Below are 20,678 nucleotides of genomic sequence, written 5' to 3' on the forward strand. Positions count from 1 at the left end.
GGAAGATTCTATTGCGCCCATAATGATCCTTTTATTTCCCTTTGATAATAACTGTAGCATATCTTACTGCATGTTACTGATAGAGTGAAGTAAAATGGTGATGACCATTAACTATGGATGAAAAATCAATTCTTACCTGTGTGGTCAGAGATTGTGTGGGAGGAGGAGGTGGGGCTCCTTTTGACTTTGGGTTATTCCTTGGGTTAAAAAACAACAACCTGTTAATACATGTAATGCATAGATATTGTGCTATATTTATGACTACATCATTCGCCACAACAGTGAACCCACTGTCAGGTGAAGTGAAACATTATCTCATTACAGTGCAATATTCTGCCACCTACATACTGTTACTACACGCATGACCCATTAGATAACTTTCTCTTTACTCAGTGTCCAGGCCCTCTTAAGTCTAATTTTTGCTGCTTCTTTTTTTCTTTGTTTGCTTTGAATTTCGTGATTTGGCTGTTTGGCTGTGCAAATAGTTGTAGCAACTATTTGTCCTGAGATTGGCTCTCGTCCACAGTCTGCCTTTTGTCCCGTGTCTCTGGCAACCCGGGCCCGAGTCTGAATCTGTCAGAGGTTTCTTCCTGTTAAAAGGTTGTTTTGTTTTTTCCTTCCCACTGTCGCCAAGTGCTTGCTGTTTGATTGTTGGGGTTTCTCATTAATATTTTAGGGTCTTTGCCTTAAGGCGACTGTTGTTGTGATTTGGTGCTATATAAATAAATTAAAATTGAATTAGTAATGAGTTGGTTGCAAAAGTCCGCTTAGTGACGATGTCATTTTTGCAGTTTAATTGCCACTGTACAGAAACTACGTCAATCTTTGTGGAAGAACTTCTATTTTTTAGCCCCAAATCTACGAGGCTCTGGCTTGACTGTGAATGTAAGTAGTTAATGTGAATTTCTCTGTAATCAGAGACACAACAGATGGCAACAGATATTAAATCTTCAATGATTTATCACAGCTAACTGCTGTATTATCACAAAAGGATTGCTTGTAATTGCCAACTTAACTCCTTTTAACTGCAAACCAGTAGCAGAGTGAGACACTGACTTGTCTTATTGCCGTATTATTGCTGTCTTTATGCTCCTAAGTCTGAAGACGGCAAGTAGTTGCAGGCCCAGTCTTTCAATCAACCATTTCAAACAAAGCAAGATCACATTTTGCGCATGTTTACATTAACTTTGGACATGCCACAATCTCCATCCACTTTTCTTTAGTTTAACAGTAACATTATAATGCTGTTTTGGTGACATAAGACAAGTCTGATTGGTGTGCACTCTTTAAAGATGATTTTTATTCGTGGATATTAAAAAAAACAAAAACACACACATATTGTCACCTACCGGGAGTCTGCAGACTGAGGTGTGTGTGTGGTGGTGATAGTGGCGATCTTCTCAGCGTTTGTCAGCAGAGAAGCATTGGAAGATTCTGAAAAGAGAAAAAACAATAAAGAGATAAACAATATAAAACAAAGTGACTACTTTTGTTAAATGCATTTGCCTGTAGCTGCGTTTTAAAAAGATACTCTGGAGAACAAAATGTTAGTCTACAAGAGTCCCCTGAACCACCCACAGGCAGTTCTATTCAACCTGATGCTAACTGCCTGTGATGCTGTCATTTGCCATTTACTCATGTACAACACTGGCCCCACTGCACGAAAGAAAAATAGCATTAAAGGAAAAGAAAAAAAATGACATGTATCATTTTGATTTAGCCGTTGTTCCAGGAGGGCAAAAAAAAAAAATTAATAAAAGCAAGAATGACTGTCTTTTCTTGCTTTTCTGTTGTATCACAAACAAGCAGCACATGTATAAGTTACCCGCGCCACTGATAGGAGTACAGCTCTGTCTGCAAGAACATCAGCCTGACTCATTTGTCTTAGACTCCTTACTCACTCATTACTTAAAGAAATATGACTTCCTTGCGGCCACCTCTCACTTTCTCTGAGGCACAGGGCTTTCTAAAGCCACACTTTTTGCTACCAAACTTTGCGTTGTGATTCTTCATGCACAAGCCTGTGAGTTGCTGAACATGTGCGTGTGGGAGTTTGTTCCCACCTCTGTCACCTCCCATCTTCATTAAGCTTCATTTTATGTCTCTACGGACTATGTAGCTGCGTGGATCTTTGCGATGTCTGCATGAGCTGACCAATGGCTCAGTCTTTAACATGCACTTTGTGTCAGCGCTTGACATATTTTTGCCAAAATGTGGAGCTTTGAGTCACAAACTGCTTGCGCTGCAATATTGTGCAGTTCCATTTCTTTTTCTAGGCTAAGCTGAAGAGCTTAACACCATCAGGAAGCACTTGATTAAATGTGAGCAGTGTTTTTAATCCGTTAAAAGTGACAAGTCCAGAAAATAAAATGAACCAGAAATTCAAGGGGTGGAACGAAACTCGGGAAGTGTTATGGCAGTTTCTGGGGGCGACTTCACCTTACTCCTACTCAGTGACTCACTTTCAGGAGACAAGGGTTCACACCCTCGTGAAAAGTGCTCTCGCCTGTGAACAGAGTCAGTGCCCTTTGCTTCCCACCACAACAATGAATAAGTCACATCACACTGCATTATGAAACAGCCATCATGAGGCTGGAAGCCATCGCACGCCTTACCGTCACCGGGGATGATCCTGAGCGAGACTGTGTTCCCGGCTTCCTTGATCAGGTTGACGATGTCAGAGTGCGACTTGTTGGTGATGGAGCAGCCGTTAACGGCCAGTATTCGGTCCCCGACTTTCAGCTTCCCGCAGCGGTCCGCTGGGCTGCCCTCAATGATGCGTCCTATTTTGTGGGGCATGGCCACACAAGCATTTCCAGCTTTTGTGTTAATATACATGTTTGTTTTGTGTGTACATTTTGCACGTCATGATGATTTGTTTGATTGTGTTGATTGGTTGTATCGATTTACAGTTTGGAAAAAAAGGAGAGAAAGAAAACAGGGAGAAAGAACGAAGAAAAGTTAATTATGCAAATCATTACTTCCCAGTTCACCCACAGAAAACCAATAAAGCTGAGGACGTGTTGAAAAATACTACATATGCACTGTAAAGTATGAGGAGAACAATAAAATTTACGGGCAGGTGGAGCACCACTCCTGTTAGATATTCACTTAAGTGAGCTTGACCAGCTCCGAAATCAGATGAATTTGGATATGTAGATGTTCAGATTATACTGCAGTAGGACTTTAGTCAGTGCAAATGCTGCAAGAAATACTTGCAGCAGCAGATTGACAGTTTTCAACACTGCACGTCTCGTTTACACAGAAGCTTTGAACAGACCCAGGGGATCTCCAGCTCTTCTCACCCTCCCTCCATGTTTTTCCCTTTATCTCCGCTGCTCACGACACTTTTCCCTCCAGTATTTTTTGCGGCATCCATATTTATTACATCACCTTAGTTTACCCTTCTTGTGTCTTGATTAAAAAAAATGCAGTTGTATTCTGTCTATCTAAAAAATGAAATATGGGACAGGGTGTGGCAAGGATTTAATACCCAATCTGTTAAGCACAACACTAACCCCCAGGTCATGGGGGTAGGAAATTGGGGGGGTCAAATGGACTCGTGCAAAGTGATTTATGCATCACTGATGCATGGGAGACAGAATCGGCTGAAATTGAAACCAAAACATCTAGCCTCCTGGAAGAATCCTTGCAGCAATGTCATGCCATGTTTTTATTTTTGTTTGGGCTTTTTTTTAGTAATACACATTCCTCTTTCAGATTTCAGCTCGTGTCCCACATGGTTAGAATCCATTAGAGCAGTGAGTGCAGGATGCTACAGCGTGATCCTAGATCAGTGAGTGAAAGCACAAAGTCAATTCATCTCATTCTCCCGAGAGGAAGTGTGACAGAGCAGAGAAGGGGGGAGCACAGCGAGGAAGCAGCAAAAACAGGCACCTCAAAAGTAGAAGTAGTCTAGACGTGGTTGTTGACTAGCACCGTCACAGGTGTCATTAAAATAACTCATTAATTCTTGCATCGCATTTTGCAGAGCGACGCCCTCAGCCCGTGGGATCTATGAAATATTCCCCAGGCACTCAGCATGGGTAACGTGTCATCCATTCTTGTGTTATGCCTATGACAGACCACAGTACATCATCATAATGGCTACTACACAGGGGACCTTGCTATGACATTCATGTTTGAAATTCATCACTCAGAGGTTAATACCAAATTTGTTCAAGGACGTCTACAATTCCTCATCAGTGCCTGCCTCACGTTAATATGTGATTCTGCTTTTTTGCTGCGATACATAAATGGTACGGACAGCTATGGACTGTGCCGAGTATATTTCAATTACATGCTGAATGAATTGGTGAGGGCACCTCCGAGGCATCAATGTGTGATGATGGCGTTTGTGATAAAGCTGCAGCTGGTCCGATCCTGACAGAGTGCACTCGCACACGAAGGGTTTCTTTATCCTTAAGCTTATGATAGTCTGTGACCTCAGTCTGTGGCATTAAGCACCCTCCTGTTAAACACCTCCCCCCTGCTGCTTATAAGCAGGAAAAACTCAGTGGTAAATATAAAAAAAAATATGTTAATTCTGCCAGGAGATAGCGTCAATCATTTAACTTTGTAGTGCTTTCATACTTTGTGTGGATGTGTTTTGCTGGAGGATGGAGATTGAGGCAGTTTCATGTACCACCTGTCAGTTTCTTTGGGATGAGACAAACTGTTTTGGCTTTAGTTGTAATAAAGAAAAAAAAACACTCTAGAACGTACTAAAGTTTTTTTAAAGTGTTGAAGTATTTTTTTCTTGCCCTCAAAATGCAGTAATTCTGGGTATACACTGTTTTTGTCTCTGAAGCTGGTGATCGGGGGATAATCTATAAACTAAATTGAGCACAAGATACTGTTCGGTGCTTTTTTTTATTAAAGAAGTTTCCATTTATTCCGTCATTGGCTCATTATAATCATTTCAGTAAATTCTTAATAGTCACTGGCATACACACGTGTGCATTTGTATATGATCATGACCAGAATTTTGCTTATTTTTGAATTTTTTGCCCATCCTGCTCACAGCCAGAAAGTGAATTAATGACAGACATAAGGATAGAAGAAGATGAAAACATCACTTGCACCAATTCAAATTACAAATGCCCAAACAATCAAACTGTTAAATCTGATTAATGTCTAAATTGAACTGTCTGTAGCTTTGAAGACAGAGCCAGGCTATAGTAAACAAAATAATTTCTCTTGTCAGACTGAATTGAAGTCGCTGTCAATCTCAACCAGCTGCAGCTCAGTCTGCCTCACTTACCAAAGGTGGTTCCAGCATCGGGCCTGGAAACTGATGACACGATGACAAAACCGAATCCCTCGTTCTCTCCTCGTTGGATCTCCACATCGTACGGTTGCAGGGAGGCCGGCACTACTGCGCTACCGCTGCCTCCTCCGCCACCACTGCCGATGCCGCTGGTAGATCCACTTCCAGAACTGACAGTGTTGAGTGAGTTCTGGCTCCCCTGGGGGGTCCGCTTGCCCTCTGTTAGACTCGGTGCCTGGGTGCTGCTGTGGTGGGAGGATGCTGGTGATGGAGGGACATCACCTTCTCCTTTTGAAACTTGGGATGAGGGGAGTGAGAACAGACTGTTTAGACTACATTTCAAGCAAGAAGCGTGTGATATATTTGCATAAAATACATGTGACTGTGCGTGAGTCATGCATGAATGCACACGCTTAAGTTTTATCTAAAACTTTCCTCACCTCCATATCCAGGGCTCTTGCGTCTGACAGTGAGGTTGACATGACCCTGTTTGGCGGCCTGCTGCATCAGCTGCACCACCAGCTGGTGAGACTTGCCCACTACTGCTGTGCCGTCCACACAGATGAGCTCATCGCCCGACCGCAGGCGACCATCCTCATCTGCTGCCCCGTACTTTACTATGTGCCCTATGTAGATCTGCCAAAGGGAAAGCACATCAAATGCATGATGTAAATGTATTGCTACAGAGTAATTGCATTAGCTTAAAAAACAAAAGATCATTCAAGACACACCGCACTGAATCTGTGTGATTTATGCAGCAGCTTTTCAAAGTTTCCCGTTTCAGTACTTCAAAGTATTTGTGGCTGACACAGGAAAAACCAAAAAGGCCGGTGCAGCCTATTGGGGCGGTGGAGAAACTAGTGTGCTCTAGGCATTGTGTGGGAGAGTACACACAGGTCTGCCAGAAACAAGTGCACAAATACCATGCAGCATGTTTGGCACAAACAACAAGTACTAACTCCTGTGGGGCAGACCTGAAACCTGCTGCCATTTTATTTCACTATCTGCCTTCCATTCGTCTTCTTGAAACCTTCTTTAAGACAAATATATGGCACACAACCAGAAGGAATGGTGGATAAGGCCTTTGCTGTTCTTAACAAGCTATCTATACAAATCTCCAGAGAGCAACAGCTCCAGTTAAAGAGAGAGAGTGATGCATTAGGTCATACTGCTGTTTGGTTTAAAGGCAGACTGAAAGAGGCACGGGAAATGTAAAACACAGCGGAAACTAATGAAGCAAACAAACTGTTAGGGAACAGAGCATTTAGTAATGGTTGTTGTGGATGGATGTATATGTAAACACAGTATTCTCATTCACAAGCAATTATAATAAACTGATGAGACTTAAAGTGAAGGAAGACTTACAGGCTCCCCAGGCTCATTTCCTCCCAATATGCGAAAGCCAAAGCCTGTATCCTTCCGCCAAAGGAAAATGTCCTGCTCCTGGCAATCTGGCACTGAAACACACGAGAAACAGTGAGGACCAAACCCAAACCAAAGATTTGCAGGTTGTGCTCAATTTTTCCTGCTAGAATCTATTTAGACTGATCACTGGATCCTTTTCTCTCTGATCAAATAGTTCTGGCTCCTGTGTTCGCTTGATTATGGCAAATCTGCTGATCAATAAGGCGTTTGCATTTCTAACAGTGTCACAATGAGAGCAGGCTGGATCAACAGCTGCTTGCTCCTGCCTCGTGCTCATGTTCAGAGCGCAAACTAGGCTGCAAGGTCTCGGGCTGTCACCTCATCACACTTGCAGACCTGAAATCTAGAAATGTACTCAATGCAGAGCCCTATTATTAGCTCTCATTTACAGTCAAGTCTTTCTTGCATGCATTAATTTATGGCATCTTCCTCCCATGCACTATTTCTGTACACACACACACACACACACCTCCCCTCACATTTGCATGCACGGACAGGGCAGACTGTGGAGGAGGACACAGGCAATTTGGTGTCAGTCTGTTCAACCCACAGGGCCAGTATGTACAGAAGGCACAGGCCATTTCTTCCTGCTCTGCCTGCTGTCTACACGGCTGCCACGCAAGGCCAGTAGTGAACCCATTAGTTTCAGCTTTCTAGGTCCCTCGATAAATTGCCTGGTGTGAATTAAACTGCAGCTGTTGGACTTGTAATTAACCCTCTGCTGACCCGCAACTATAGAGTAGTGATCAAAGCTCGATGTAACTAACAGTGCTGCTTTGTGACGCTTCATCATGCAACAGGTAACATGAATTCCCAAAAGCTCACCTTTCAGCCACACTGCTCTGCCACTGAAACTGTGCTCTTCTGGTGGATGCATGAATGCACCTACTCAAAAATTCAAGTTGGGTTCACTCTTATGTGGCAGCATGCACATGAATAAACATGGAAACAGACAGAATCTGGGCCTCTTTTTCATTCGGCGTCTCCCTCTCTTGTTTCATTGTGTCGCCTCTCCTCCCCCACTCAATGAAAAAAGGCTAGAGCTCCTTCAGGGGTTATCAAACAGATATACCAATCAGCTACAGCTTAAAGCAGACCTCTCCAGGCCCAGTTAATATTTAATCAGCAGCAGTCCTAGATTCTACAGGCAGCCATGATTGTTAATGCACTGCAATACACAGGATGTGGGCAGCTTGCACATCTGGCTGGGAACAGTCACAAATGTGTGACAAGCTAATGCAACAGACTTGCCAGAGACATCACTCTCTCTATTACAATGCAATCTCTGGCAATACTGAGGTTTATTTCACAGCCCATACAAATCCATCCTCCTCTTAAGTATCACCACTGGTCCAAGTACAGGAGGTGTGAACGATGTAATTCAGCCAGAACGGGTGAGTGGAGTGCTTCTTTTTGAGGATATCACACACTCCTCTATTTCTTGCAGACTCTTCCATTAGAAACACATAAGTGGTTTGACACCCTTACAGTGTTACCCAATGAATTATGCAAGAGTGGGCCATGACTGCAAATGATATTGTGGAATTTTATGTGGAGACTGCCCACTTTCTAGTGTTCCAGTTTTGAATTTTCTGTTTTCCCTTCAGTAAACATGGCACAACACATAACTGTTTGCCTACTAATAACATAAACGCTTTCTTTTATAAACTTTAGGGAAAGACGACGGTAGTTGCACATCATCCTTTGGAAAACCAAACCGAGTGCACTCACATTTCACATCCCAGAGTCTGGTGATAATATCGTGTGTGTGCGCGACTGACATGCACAAGCGCCACAGCAGCACTCGTCAGCTGCTTTTGTGCGTTTTCAAGGACACTTCTCTCTTGGAGGCACCTTTTGTCACAGGATCAGCTGTGACTGGTAAGCACACAATTGTTGAGCAAACAAACTAAAGGCATTAATGGACACAAATGTGCAGGTAAATGCATTTGCTGATCTACTTTAAACAATCAGAACCTTTTCCAGGGCGCTTTTTGCTTCATATGGGTCAGCGTAGTGGGAATCTTTTCTCCTACCTACATGTCTAATCCACAAATCACACAGTAGAGCTTTTTACATACCACTAAACTGACATTGCTTGCTTACCTTCAATTAAATAATGTTAAATATCATAGCATAGAATTTATAGAATAGAAGCCTGCACACAAAGGAAAGAAAACAATGGAAAAATATGTGGCAAGAAGCCTCAGATCTTTAAGGAGATTATTTTTTGCTTTCGTTTTCATCTTGAATCTAAGCCATCGCATCTATACTGACAGGCTGTACTCATTTTTACAGACGGTAAAAGAAAGAATAAAGAATAAGTCCTCCTGAATTTTTAAACTCTAAAGTCTGCAAAATTTTCATATTCTTCAAAAAATTTTAAAAAATACTCACATCGACTCTCATACATGCTCCTGGACTGTGCCCAGATCTTAAAGGGGTCTGGCTTCTTCTGGAGGGTGAGGGTGCCATCTGCGGGATCCTGAGGGGGCAGACCTGGCAGGGGCTGGGTGGGGGCAGCAGGAGTGGGAACCACCGCCTCACTGGGCATGACAGAGGGTGGGTGGCTGGGAGAATCAGTGTGGGTGCTGCGATGACTGCACACACTGTGCTGGGAGCTGCTCTGGCTGTCTTTTCTTTCTAGCTGGTGCTGGGTGGACAGAACAGAGAGAGGGGGAGAGAGAGAGATTGAGGTGTGTGTATATAAGCGATGGGGGTGGATATAAACATACATGCAGAAGATGGAGATAGAGGGCAGAGAGAAGAGAAGAAAGAAAGAGTAGAAAGTGAGTCAATGTTAAGGGTGACATAGAGGACAAACAAGACTACTTAGAAAAAGAGTTGATGGAGGACAAAAAGAGAGAAAAGTATCCAAGGTCATCTTTTTTAGATGCAGCGGAACATCTCCCACTTTAACGAAAAAAAAAAGAAAAAATCTCGCCTTGGTTTCCATGGTTGCGAGACAAAGACGGACAGAAATATGAGGGAATTTTAATGAACAAAGATATTGCCTTTTATAAACCCTGTGATTCTTTGTTCATTGCAGAAGGTTCTCTGCATGAAAACAGAATCAAGGTTGGTCTGAGCTGAAACAGGAATGTGTGCCATCTGGTTTGAAAGCAAACTAAAATCTCAGCTGTAGAGAAAATAACCCACTGAAATTGGTGTACAGAGTTGGTAGTTTTAAGATTTTTGTTTACTTCACAGTCATAATCGCATGACAAAATAAGATGAAACACAGTCATAGTTAATTCTATCTGTTTAAGCATCAATGAAAATAACACCCATAGCACTGAATGCTTGGTTTGAGATAAAGAGAACTATGTTTTTATGGTCTAATAATGCCGTGCTATACCTCAATTTTTGTTCTGTTCCTGTAAACAGAAAATGTGCATAGATGTTATCATGTTATTATTTGCTGATGTTCCTTTTTAACAGGTTAGAACTTAAAAAATGTTCCTACTGATAAAATTACTAATAATAATTCTAATACTGAAAAAGCACAAATGTGACTACTTAATCACTTTTTCTGATACGAATAACAAAAACAGAAAAAATATAGAAGTCTCCCAGTCTCTCACTTATCACACTATATGAGATGAAGGGTCAAATTCCAGTAATGCACTGCATTACAGCCATGTGAAATTGACTTCTTGTTTGATCACTGCAGACTTGCTTAATGAGTTGAGACAGCACGGTCTCTCTTGCATATGGAAGTTTACTGTGAGCATCTATTTAGATGCTGAACTGGAGGCAAAGCGGTTGTTCTGGGCTGACATGAAGTCGCATGCAGCGTGACATTTCACTGACATAACACAGAGGGAGGGAAAACTGGCTTTTCCTCAGTGGAAAGCTAATCCAAAGTGACAGTCAGGCTAGGCCACTATTGGTCCCACTCAACCCCCTTACAGTGCCCACCCCCTCCTCTATCCGCCACACCATATGATCTGAATAGGTGACACCCACAGCTCTGACGAATGCCATTTTGAAACTAATCCTAATCCCAATATCCAGCAAGCTGAGTTGAGGCTTTTAATGTTAATGAAGAGACACTGGTGCAAGGTTGCAAGGACGTCTGCTTCTCAAGTGGGAGGAACTGAACCTGCAACTCAACTTGGTGGCTCTCCGGGGGTAAAACAGGGTGACAGTAATTGGAGACTGTACTGATTTGTTATCAGGTTGATGAGTTGTAAAAACAAAGAAACATTTGCTTTTTGGACTCCTGAATCCCTGCACTGGCCCCCAAAAGACCCCTCACACTGCCCATACAGTTTTTCTAGTCTCTTTTCTCTTATCAATAACATCTACACATTACGATGTGTAGTTACAATCTATCGAAGTCTCCCCTCCAGCTTCCCCAGCTCCCTAATTGTTTGATTCCAGTGCACTTTGGAGACATTGCCCCGTTTTCCCTCCGAGTTAGCCTCAGTGCTCCATTTTTTATCTGTGGGCCATAACAGGCATTCACTGCTGTGGGCCGATCCATTTTTCTCGTTCTCCTCCTTTTTCCCTATCTTTTCTTCATGCTTCTTTTTCCCATTCTCCCTCATCTGAGGCTGTGTGCCCTCCCCAACAGCTGGTCAATGTTACACTGCTCTGCCTAGGCTATGCTTAATCAGTCACAGGATGGCAGCATGGCAGGAGCGGAGGGATGTAAGGAGAAAGCGAGACGGAAAAAACAGATGACAAAAAACAGGCAAAAAAAGCAGGAAAAAAAACCCTGAGAGAAGGATGTAGGAAGAGCCAAAGTGTCAGACTGGGAACGAAGTAAAGAGATATGATGGCAGTAGGAACAATGGGAAGAATTTTTGAAGCTCTGGATACAGAACTGTAAAAGCGGGAGTTAGCTATCATATGTCTGTCTTTTGTTCTTTAAATAGCACTCTTTTCACTCAGTGGAAAGCGCAAGGAAATGCACAAACACGAAAGAGTTCATAGTACTCACCACCAGCTTTGGACTCCTCTTGGCTGGTACCACTCCTGCAAAACATCGGCAGAGAGACAGAGAGAGCATTAATGACCTGCGGTGCTCTTGGCTTGTCCCCTCTTATTAAAAACTCCCCAGGACAAACGGATGAACCCTTGATTCCTGCTGCAGAGCAGAGCGCAACTGGCCCGGTTCTGTCTCCTCTTCCTCCTCCTCTCTGTTGCTTTCTCTCTGAGCAACACACTGCGCTAGGCTGCTCGCTAATCTAAGTGATCTCCTCCCCCCTACGCTCCACTCCGCGCTCTCACCCGTGCTGCTAGAAGAAGAGCTACTGATCTATCCGCATTAGACGTGCTGACCGCCTGCCGCAGCCTTGTACTGCTGGTACAAGCTACAGGTCTTCATAAGCAGCCACAGTCCTGCCTCCACAGCAGCCGTCTCCAGCACAAGCTCCACAACAGAATCTCAACTATTACCCACAGAGTAAGGGCTCAGCAGTTTACGAATCATGTCAAAGGAAAGCCCGAGTTTCTGCCTTACTATGCACATCCTCTTTGTAACTACAGAGCTGTTTTCTCTCTTCTCAACTCAACTGTTTAACTCAGTGCTTACAATGAGAAGTTTTCCCTCTTTGCCCTTCTTCTTGTTCCCTCCCCCGTCTCTTCATATGTGCACCATGACTTGTTGTGCCTCTATCCCTCTCCCCCTCTCTCTCTCTCTCTCTCATATATGTGCCAGTTAATACAGTGTTAAGAATCACCAAGAAGATCAATCTCATTTGTGCTAATGAAATATTAATACATGGAGCCAGCTGTCAGGAGAGATGATTCACAGCAGACTAATATACATTCCCACATAATAGCCTTTCCCCACATCCATCACAATCAAACAGTTATTCAGTGGGTATGTTCCTTTACCTCTAAGACCAACCTATCGGCTCAGACTCCACCTGACTGCTTTGACCTACACACAGCTTGTGCATCGCTTTCCAAGAACACTATTTTCCTGTCTTAAATCTCCTTTGCCCGTCTCTTACTACGGCACAGTACGCTGAGACAAAAATAGACAAATGAATGCATGAACGACGTGAGGCGGGATCAGGACAAGGAGTTGCCGTTGCCACGGCAATCAAGTAGTTCTGTATACAATGATGGCAGTCCATTTTGTTAAGCATAAGAATTGAGCAGCAGTGCAACATATCAGACCTTTGATCTGTTGCAGACAACTCCTCCATCTATGCTGTCAAGACCAATACAAATATAAAGCAGCTAATGGACCAGCACATACAGGGATTATTAATGGAAACTTCCAGTGACATTAAAACACGCAACAACATGCAAGCATCCATCTTAGGCTCTTTCTGCTGCATTGGCAAAAAAATCATTAAATGTTAAAACTCTGTTGCTGCAAAGCCCTTCTCTCTACATGATTCATAATTTATCCCTATTTTCTCTCTCCCTCTCTCTCAGATTATAGGGGGGCAGCTACTGGAGCAAGTAGAACATCTCACAACTGCTGACGTGCAGAGGGATGCTTGTTTTGTTTTTTTTCTTGAGCGAGAGAGTGTCAGAGTGAATGTGTGGGTGTGTCTAGCACAGGATGGACATACACAACAAGGTCAGATGTCAATAATAATGGTTTCTTTTTACAGCACTGTGGAGCCAGTGTGGAAGGTTAGTGAAGATCCTTAACTTTTAAACAACCTCTGAAAATCTCCAAGCAGGCAACAACGTCAGCATAATCAGCATTAAGGGTATAGAAATTGAACTCAACTATGGCCATACGGTTGATAAATTTGAGCATGCAACTAAAGGGGAATAGAAATTAGAGTAACAAACGCATATTGACCCCTGCTCTAAATTTATCCACCAAAGCGTGTGCCAGCTAGAACGGTAGCTTTGCATCTTCATGCGTGATGCAGTCTTTAAATCTGCTTAACTTAATCTAGCATTGTGATGCTGATGTGTTGTATACGTGGAATTCAAAGTTGATTGGATCTGTTCGAATGTAACATTTATGAGCAGCCGAGGCTCAGTGAAATAAGTATGCGGATTGCATGTTTGTGCACACACGCAGCTCACAAGAAGCATTAATAAATACGTAGAGCGATACACGCTATATGTGATGACGGCACGCATTCAAGAAGGTGAGCGGTTATTTATGCAGAGAACACAAATGTCATACACACACAACATTTACATTAGGCACCTGTTCCATAATCCTGTTGTATTCTGGTAAAGCAATGCTCAATATTCCATAAATAAACGTAGTTCTTTTTAAAAGACTCTGAAATGATGATTAAGAACAAAAGACCGACTTAAAAGGTAAGCATTTATTAATACTGAGACTAAAATAGCATCCATTAGCATTCATGTGGGAAAGGATGTAAACAATCTAGAAGTGGCTTTGAGTATCAGTGTCTAGAAGGCAGCTTCCTCTCCTTTTACAGTAGAGAAGTATGCTTGTGACAACACACAGCATTACAGATAAAGACGTTAATGGCATAATTACTGAACGACTCTCAAGCTGCACACAAGATTTACTCACTTGCTTTGGATTCCCAGACAGTTAAGTACTCTATTCTCACACTGGCATAACTGGGCATCACATGCACGTTGTACTGGGAAGCCGGCAGGTTAAAGACTGTTTAGTGTCCAATAGTACTTTTGTATTTTTCAATTTTATATTGTCTATGTATATGCGAGAAAATGTGAAAATGGCTTTTCACATTAGAAAGTCGCAACATTACAACAAACCAGTTGACATCTGTGTTCAGTAGATTGAAAGTATGCATGTAAAAAAAAACAATCTGTATGATGGAGTAGGTTTGACCCCCCACAATGTGTTTATACATTGTCATGTGGGTAGAAAGTATTCATGCAGGGGGGAGCGTTCTTTTATCTTGTGAAAAAGCTTGAGGTTTTTTTTTTAAACTGAATCTGCAACAATGTGAATGGCCCACTATTTCAATGTGCAACTGATGCTGTGGCCTTGGTGGGTCTATGCAGAGCCCACACAGAGTGAAGAGTGCGAATGGTCCTTCCTCCAGGTTTTCTATATACATGGTCAGAGGGTGTACAGCATGAGTAATGCTCTCTTTAGCTGAGACAAATCTGTAAATATTTGTCCCTTCACTACATATAAGAATTGTCCCATTATCCAATGGGGTTCTCTCCATTCATCTACCCTAAATGATATTGCCTTCACTTCCTCTTTATCTCTTATTGCATTTTCCTTCCAATGCCTTTATTTCCTCTCCATTTTTATTTCTCCTTTCTTCCAGGTTTTCATTTTCTCTCGTCTTTCTCTCTGTCTCTCAGGGGACAGGAGCTCTGTGCACGATTGTCATGGCAACAACGATGGGAAGACAAGATGGAGGAGTCATAGTTGGCCTGGCCTCCTTTACATAGAAGAATCATGTAGTTGAGAACACCAGATGTTATCTTTAAAGTTTTCTAAGAAAAAAAAAAAAAGCTTAAAAAGTGCATTAAAATCTATTAAAATGCAAAAAAGTATATCTTGCAATCCACACTTCCTCATTGCACATTAGTCACATGAGAGTGGATTTATTTGTACAGTGGTTTTAGATCAAGGCAGGTAAAGTGACAAAAATCTATACTAGTAGAAATGAGACCGAGTTTCCAGAGTTTAGGAAAATACCCGCCTGGCTCGAGAACACTATCCACAACTATGTTTTGGATTTTTAATATCTTCTGCTATGCAGGAGTTTAACATGTACTTCTTTCACCTGTACAGGGTACTTTTGCACTTCTAATTTTAATTGCACACACATTCTGCCTTCCTCTAGATCTAGACTCCTCAAAGTGCAGCCCGTAAGGCCAATAGTGGAGCAAGATTGTAGTGAGGAAAGAACATTTTAATCATCCATAGTTCATGTCATGTTACTATCTAGCAGCACAGGTGGTGACTAAAGGAGGGTTTTTACTTCACATCTGTTTGAGCCATCACAGCAAAGTGAACCTTCCCATCTCAGAAATACAGCAGACGTTAAAACACTGCAACAACCACATCCCTAATGTTAAAAAAACAACCCTAAAACCTACAATGTCCAAAATAAACCACCATCCACCTACACCTAAAGTTTTTTTGTTTTACATGAAGCATTTTTATTCTGTGAAGCCATTCAGAATATGAAGGCTCTCTAAAAATCAGTCACCAGAACTTTGAAATCCTCTGCTCGAGATGTTCGATAACTACACATTTGGAGGAACAGCGATTGCCAATGTGGCTCTGCTCATTTCACTGTTATGTCACTGCAGGGAGCATTACAGTTATTGCAAATGCACACCCAATGTGTTCTGTCACAGAGCTTCTGAACTCACTGTGCACATTATCTCACATTAACCACCACCAAACTGCCCTGACACTGTAGAGTTCAGAGCAATGCTGCCTCAGAGCGACAGGGACAAACGAGTGTACGACTCCAGAAGATGTTTTCTCACTTTGTTGTGCATATGCGATAATAGAGACAACTCAATCTGACTCTTAGAAAACAAACAAAAAAAAAAAACTTAAACTATGTTCGGTTTTGTTTTGCACATTTTCTCAACCTATGAAGATCTATTTCTAGTTTTGCCACAGAATATTTTGTATTAAAAGAAAAGCACGCTAAAAATTGCAGCCGGCGTGGGAAACAGAAAAATAGCTGTCATATTTGAATGGAAAACAATCCTGGTGATAAATCACTGTGATGTTCTGACCTTGTGATTTGCGCCTTCTCCTAAGACCGGACTCTGCTGACTCTGAGTCAGACGACGCAGATTGATGAGTCACAGATGAACCGATTAAACTTCTCTTCTAGCTGAAGTCCACCTTGTTCCTCCTCCTCCTCCTCCTCTCCATCTCAAAAACCAATCCCCTCATATATGCTCCCCTTGCTGAACTTTCAGTGCTGTTCAGCAAATCTCACACTCTCTCCTCTAATCCTCCACCTCTAGTTTCTCAAAACATGATCCCCAGTTCTCATATTTCTCATCCTCTGCTTTTCCTCTTATCTCACTCTTTTTACCTCCTATAACTGTTGTTTGGGAACAATTATGTGCTAGCTACTAGCGATCCTTGAAAGGTCACAGCATAAGTCTTAGAAAACAGAGCACAAATCTTGATCAGAACAACAGCTACAACTATAAACTATTTTTCATATTTATTGGTTAATCTGTCATGTACACCTACTCATAATTTACCATAATGGCATTTTAAAATCACCTAATCAACAGTTAACGTGATCTAGTTATCGAATGGACAGTTTTTTGATAAATGCCTTCAAAGTTAATTTCCTTTTGATCAACTAAAGGTGGGTTTTTACACTCTTAAACACGTGCAAGCTATACCTGACAAAACTGTCCAATATCAACTTGGGCATCTCTCACGCTAGTACTAAGGAAAGACTCCTGCTACCCTCTTGTCCTGCTGTCCAGCTTGGCATGGAGGGCAGAACCAGGACTGGTTTTGAGGTACTTGTTTGAGGCATGTGTTTACATACAGTTATGATTAAAAGTCACCCCTCATTTTTCTTTTCTTTTTTTCATTTTGCTTCCAAATTAATTAAAATTTGAAAAAACAAACAAACACCTATCTACAGCAGACGAACAGAATCAAGCATGTCTCTAAAAAACAGGAAAAAAATTCAGCAAAGATGTGACTCATCATCTTTGCTGGATTTATGGCCCCTCACTTGATTCATCTACTGTTTACTCATCAAAAATGGTCTCGGGCTGTCAAGAAGCTTGACTTCTTTAGGAAGGGAAACAGAAAAAATGGCTGAGATGTGCCAAATTACAAAGATCTGGACTGAAAAATCAGTGGCAACAGGTATTAATGGTGTTTTTTTTTTCACTTTGGTTCAAATAATTGTCAGCAATGGAAGGTCAGAAGCCATGTGTGACCATGTGTAGCCTTTATAGCTATTTGTAAAACATAAGGCAGATCCTATCATGGTTTGGGACTGGATTTCCGCCAGTGGTGTCAGAACTGATGGAATTATGGATGCAGGAAAGTATCATCAGATCAGTGCTATCTATCTAAATGGCAACGACTTAAGTTTCAAACATGATAATGATCCCAAACACACTGCTAATGCAGGAAAAGCATATCTGGGTAGAAGAAAAAACTGATAATGGAACACTATCAGTCATGGATTGGCCTCCTCAGAACCCGGACCTCATTATTTAAAGATTGTGGGATCATCTTGATAGAGAACGGAACAAAAGGCAGTGAACTAACTTCCTAAGAAGAGCTTTGAGTGTCCTTCAAGAAGCCTAGAGAACTATTCCTGAAGACTACTTGAAAGAAACATGCAAAGGCAGATTTATATAATGTGTGCTCAATAGTCACTTGAACCAACTACTCTGATAGTATCATAAGATGGTCTTTAGTGAAATTTGCTTTAAACATACTTCAAAGATATTGCATTGGTCAGCGCACACTGCATGCTTGCAGATGTAAGTCACATTGTAACAGTTTTGTCCTTCGCTCTGAATTTTGCTCGAGGTCATCTTTTGTCATCAAAGCTCTGAACTGGCAGTCTTTGTTTAGAGGCTTTTACGAGGTTTATCTCACAGTTATCAATGTTATTCTCAGACAGCAGCCCCACGCTACACTGGCACCCTATTCAGGGTGTACCCCACCTTTCACCCTATGACAGCTGGGATAGGTTCCAGGTACCCCGTGACCTTGAACTGGATGTCAGCTGTTAATAAAAGGTATTATGCAGCAGCCTGTGGTTGTGTACTTTGTCCTTCATCACCTGGTCACTCACCTGATCCAACAGTATTGGCAGGTTGATATCAAACATAATGGAGATGATCTACGTTGCTGTCAGTCACCAGTGACTGCCTATGGCCTCCTCCTTACTTTTGCACCCCTCCCTCTCTGCTCTGTCAGGGGGAAATACTGCTCTGCATCCATATTATTCTCTCTCCCACACTGGTTCATAATGATGCTGACATTTAACACAATACAGTGGTGTTATTCCAGCTGCAGTGCACAAGGTCAGCTCATTAGAGGACATAATTGATGTGGGGTGCAACTTGCCACTAATACAGATCTGGGTCAGCCAACATGAATGACAATTTAACAACAATAAGGACTCAACACAAACGAGGGACCTTGAATGTCATTCAGTAGCCACGTGAATACTCTAAACTCTGTCACGCAAAATGTTTTGTTGACATTTCAGCGAGAGAAACGTTTAACTCCGGGTCGTTTCAGGTCAAAAGTGCAACATCTCGGAACAAGATTGGCTAGGGAGCAGATTGAGAAATGAAACGGCCACAATCACGTCAACACAACACCCCCCGTCAAAAAAACCAACCATTATAGCTGAAGCCAGAATCGAAATTGTTCAACAATGACTTTTCAGGATGCTTTCAGGACCAAAGTAATTTCCAGGGTAATTTGGAAATAAAACACATCAAAACGGAAGATGAGAAGTCACACCATTCGCTCAGCATGTCAAATAACTAACATCAGGTAGTAAAAGTGAAGGCCGACTCTGATATACGAGTCCCTGACCTAACGTGCTCCTCCTCTCCTCCCCTCTCATTCATTCATCTCAGCTCTTACCCGTCCTCCCACTCCTTCCCACACTCATCTGCTCGTCCACAGTCATTCTAATTCATCCCATCGTCTCTTTACCTCTTCTCATTTCATCCGCTCTGGTCCGTCCAATTTTCATTCTGCCACCCACTCTCCTCCTCACTTGTCTCTGCTGCTTTTTTTCCCCCTTATTGCTCTTAGTGTGCCAACTGCTCAAGCTGTTGTCTGTTCAGCACTATATTCTTTTGTGTATTTGATCTCATAGCCTTTTCATGTCAAAACTTGACTACCTGCATCTGTTTCTCCGCCCCTGTTGATATACATTTATAAGACATGTAATACATACCTCTCTGCACCAGCATAGTGACCTCGCTGCCTCTGGGACATTTGCTCAGCAGGTCCACCACCTGGTTGTGACTCATATTTTGGACATTTCTTTTGTTGACCTCCATCAGAATATCTCCCTCCTTTAGGCCACGGCACCGCGGATAGTCCACTATTTGTTTGACCCGCTGACCTCCCCCTGTCAGGCTGTCAGCAATGGTGAAGCCAAAACCTTTGTCTCCCTTCTCCATGTGGATAGTGATGAGCTCGGGCTGGGTGGCTATGGACGAGGCCAAGGTGACCACATCGCTGGTGTAGCCGTGTGAGCCGTTAGACGCCACCTCGGCTGACGGGCTGTGCGGCCGTGGCTCACGCAAGCCGTTAATGGGTCCGGCCTGGTTGGAAGGTGGGTCAAACGTTTCCTGTCCATTGACGATGATAGGCTCTTTGTCCAATATTGCGACCGAGGTCACCAGGCTAGTGTTGGGGTCATCAGGGTCAAAGGGCAGCGGGTACCCACGACATAAAGACAGATCGACCATGGAGCCGATTGGGATGGATTGGAAGATCTTCACAACCTGAGCATGGGTGTAGCCCAGCACAATGGTGTCATTCACACTGACTATGACATCACCTGCACAAAGAAAGATCACAATATTGGTAATGCTGCCGTTTACAGTTAAAACCCCTACCAGGTCAGATTCACATTACACTGTTAGTGATATCTGGCATTAATCACAGCTGTGTGGCGGTTAGACTCAAAGAATACAGAGATGGATTCAGGAAACGACAACACAACGTTTTTAAAAAGAAAACAGTGCCCTCTGTGGATGGTGGTCATGTACTGCACCTGTCTCCATCTTGCCATCCAAAGCTGCAGGCCCATCCAGCACTAGACTTTTGATCTGTAGAAACTCATCTGGCTCGTCTCCTCCAACCACAGTAAAACCGAAGCCGCGGCAGCTTTTCTTCAGCTTTGTGTTGATAAAGGTTCCTTTCAGCTCTGCTGGGTTTCTTGTAAAGAAAGGTTTCCCCCCTGCAGAGTGGGGCAGAAACAACTCTTGTATCCATCCGCATAACATACATTACAGAACACGAATAACTTTTAGGTGGCATGTTGGGAATTTTGTCCCTCAGATTCAGAAGTTACATGAATTCACTGCAGTTAAATAT

General features: G+C 42.6%; 1 protein-coding gene across 12 annotated transcripts in view; it reads right to left on the reverse strand.

Annotated features, from left to right (window-relative positions):
* Positions 1-20,678, reverse strand: part of LOC134618944 (membrane-associated guanylate kinase, WW and PDZ domain-containing protein 1-like) — an 89,517-nt gene that overhangs the window by 5,735 nt on the left and 63,104 nt on the right. For all 12 annotated transcript variants that reach the window (XM_063464586.1, XM_063464585.1, XM_063464583.1 and 9 more), the window contains 10 exons: positions 20,356-20,541; positions 19,528-20,139; positions 11,643-11,677; positions 9,092-9,347; positions 6,635-6,726; positions 5,710-5,905; positions 5,264-5,566; positions 2,616-2,819; positions 1,350-1,434; positions 137-197 (listed from right to left, as the gene is read on the reverse strand). In XM_063464586.1, coding sequence (XP_063320656.1) covers positions 137-197; positions 1,350-1,434; positions 2,616-2,819; positions 5,264-5,566; positions 5,710-5,905; positions 6,635-6,726; positions 9,092-9,347; positions 11,643-11,677; positions 19,528-20,139; positions 20,356-20,541 — 2,030 coding nt within the window. The remainder of the gene's footprint in view (positions 1-136; positions 198-1,349; positions 1,435-2,615; positions 2,820-5,263; positions 5,567-5,709; positions 5,906-6,634; positions 6,727-9,091; positions 9,348-11,642; positions 11,678-19,527; positions 20,140-20,355; positions 20,542-20,678) is intronic.

The sequence above is a fragment of the Pelmatolapia mariae genome, linkage group LG20, assembly GCF_036321145.2.
Source record: "Pelmatolapia mariae isolate MD_Pm_ZW linkage group LG20, Pm_UMD_F_2, whole genome shotgun sequence".
Lineage (NCBI taxonomy): Eukaryota > Metazoa > Chordata > Actinopteri > Cichliformes > Cichlidae > Pelmatolapia > Pelmatolapia mariae.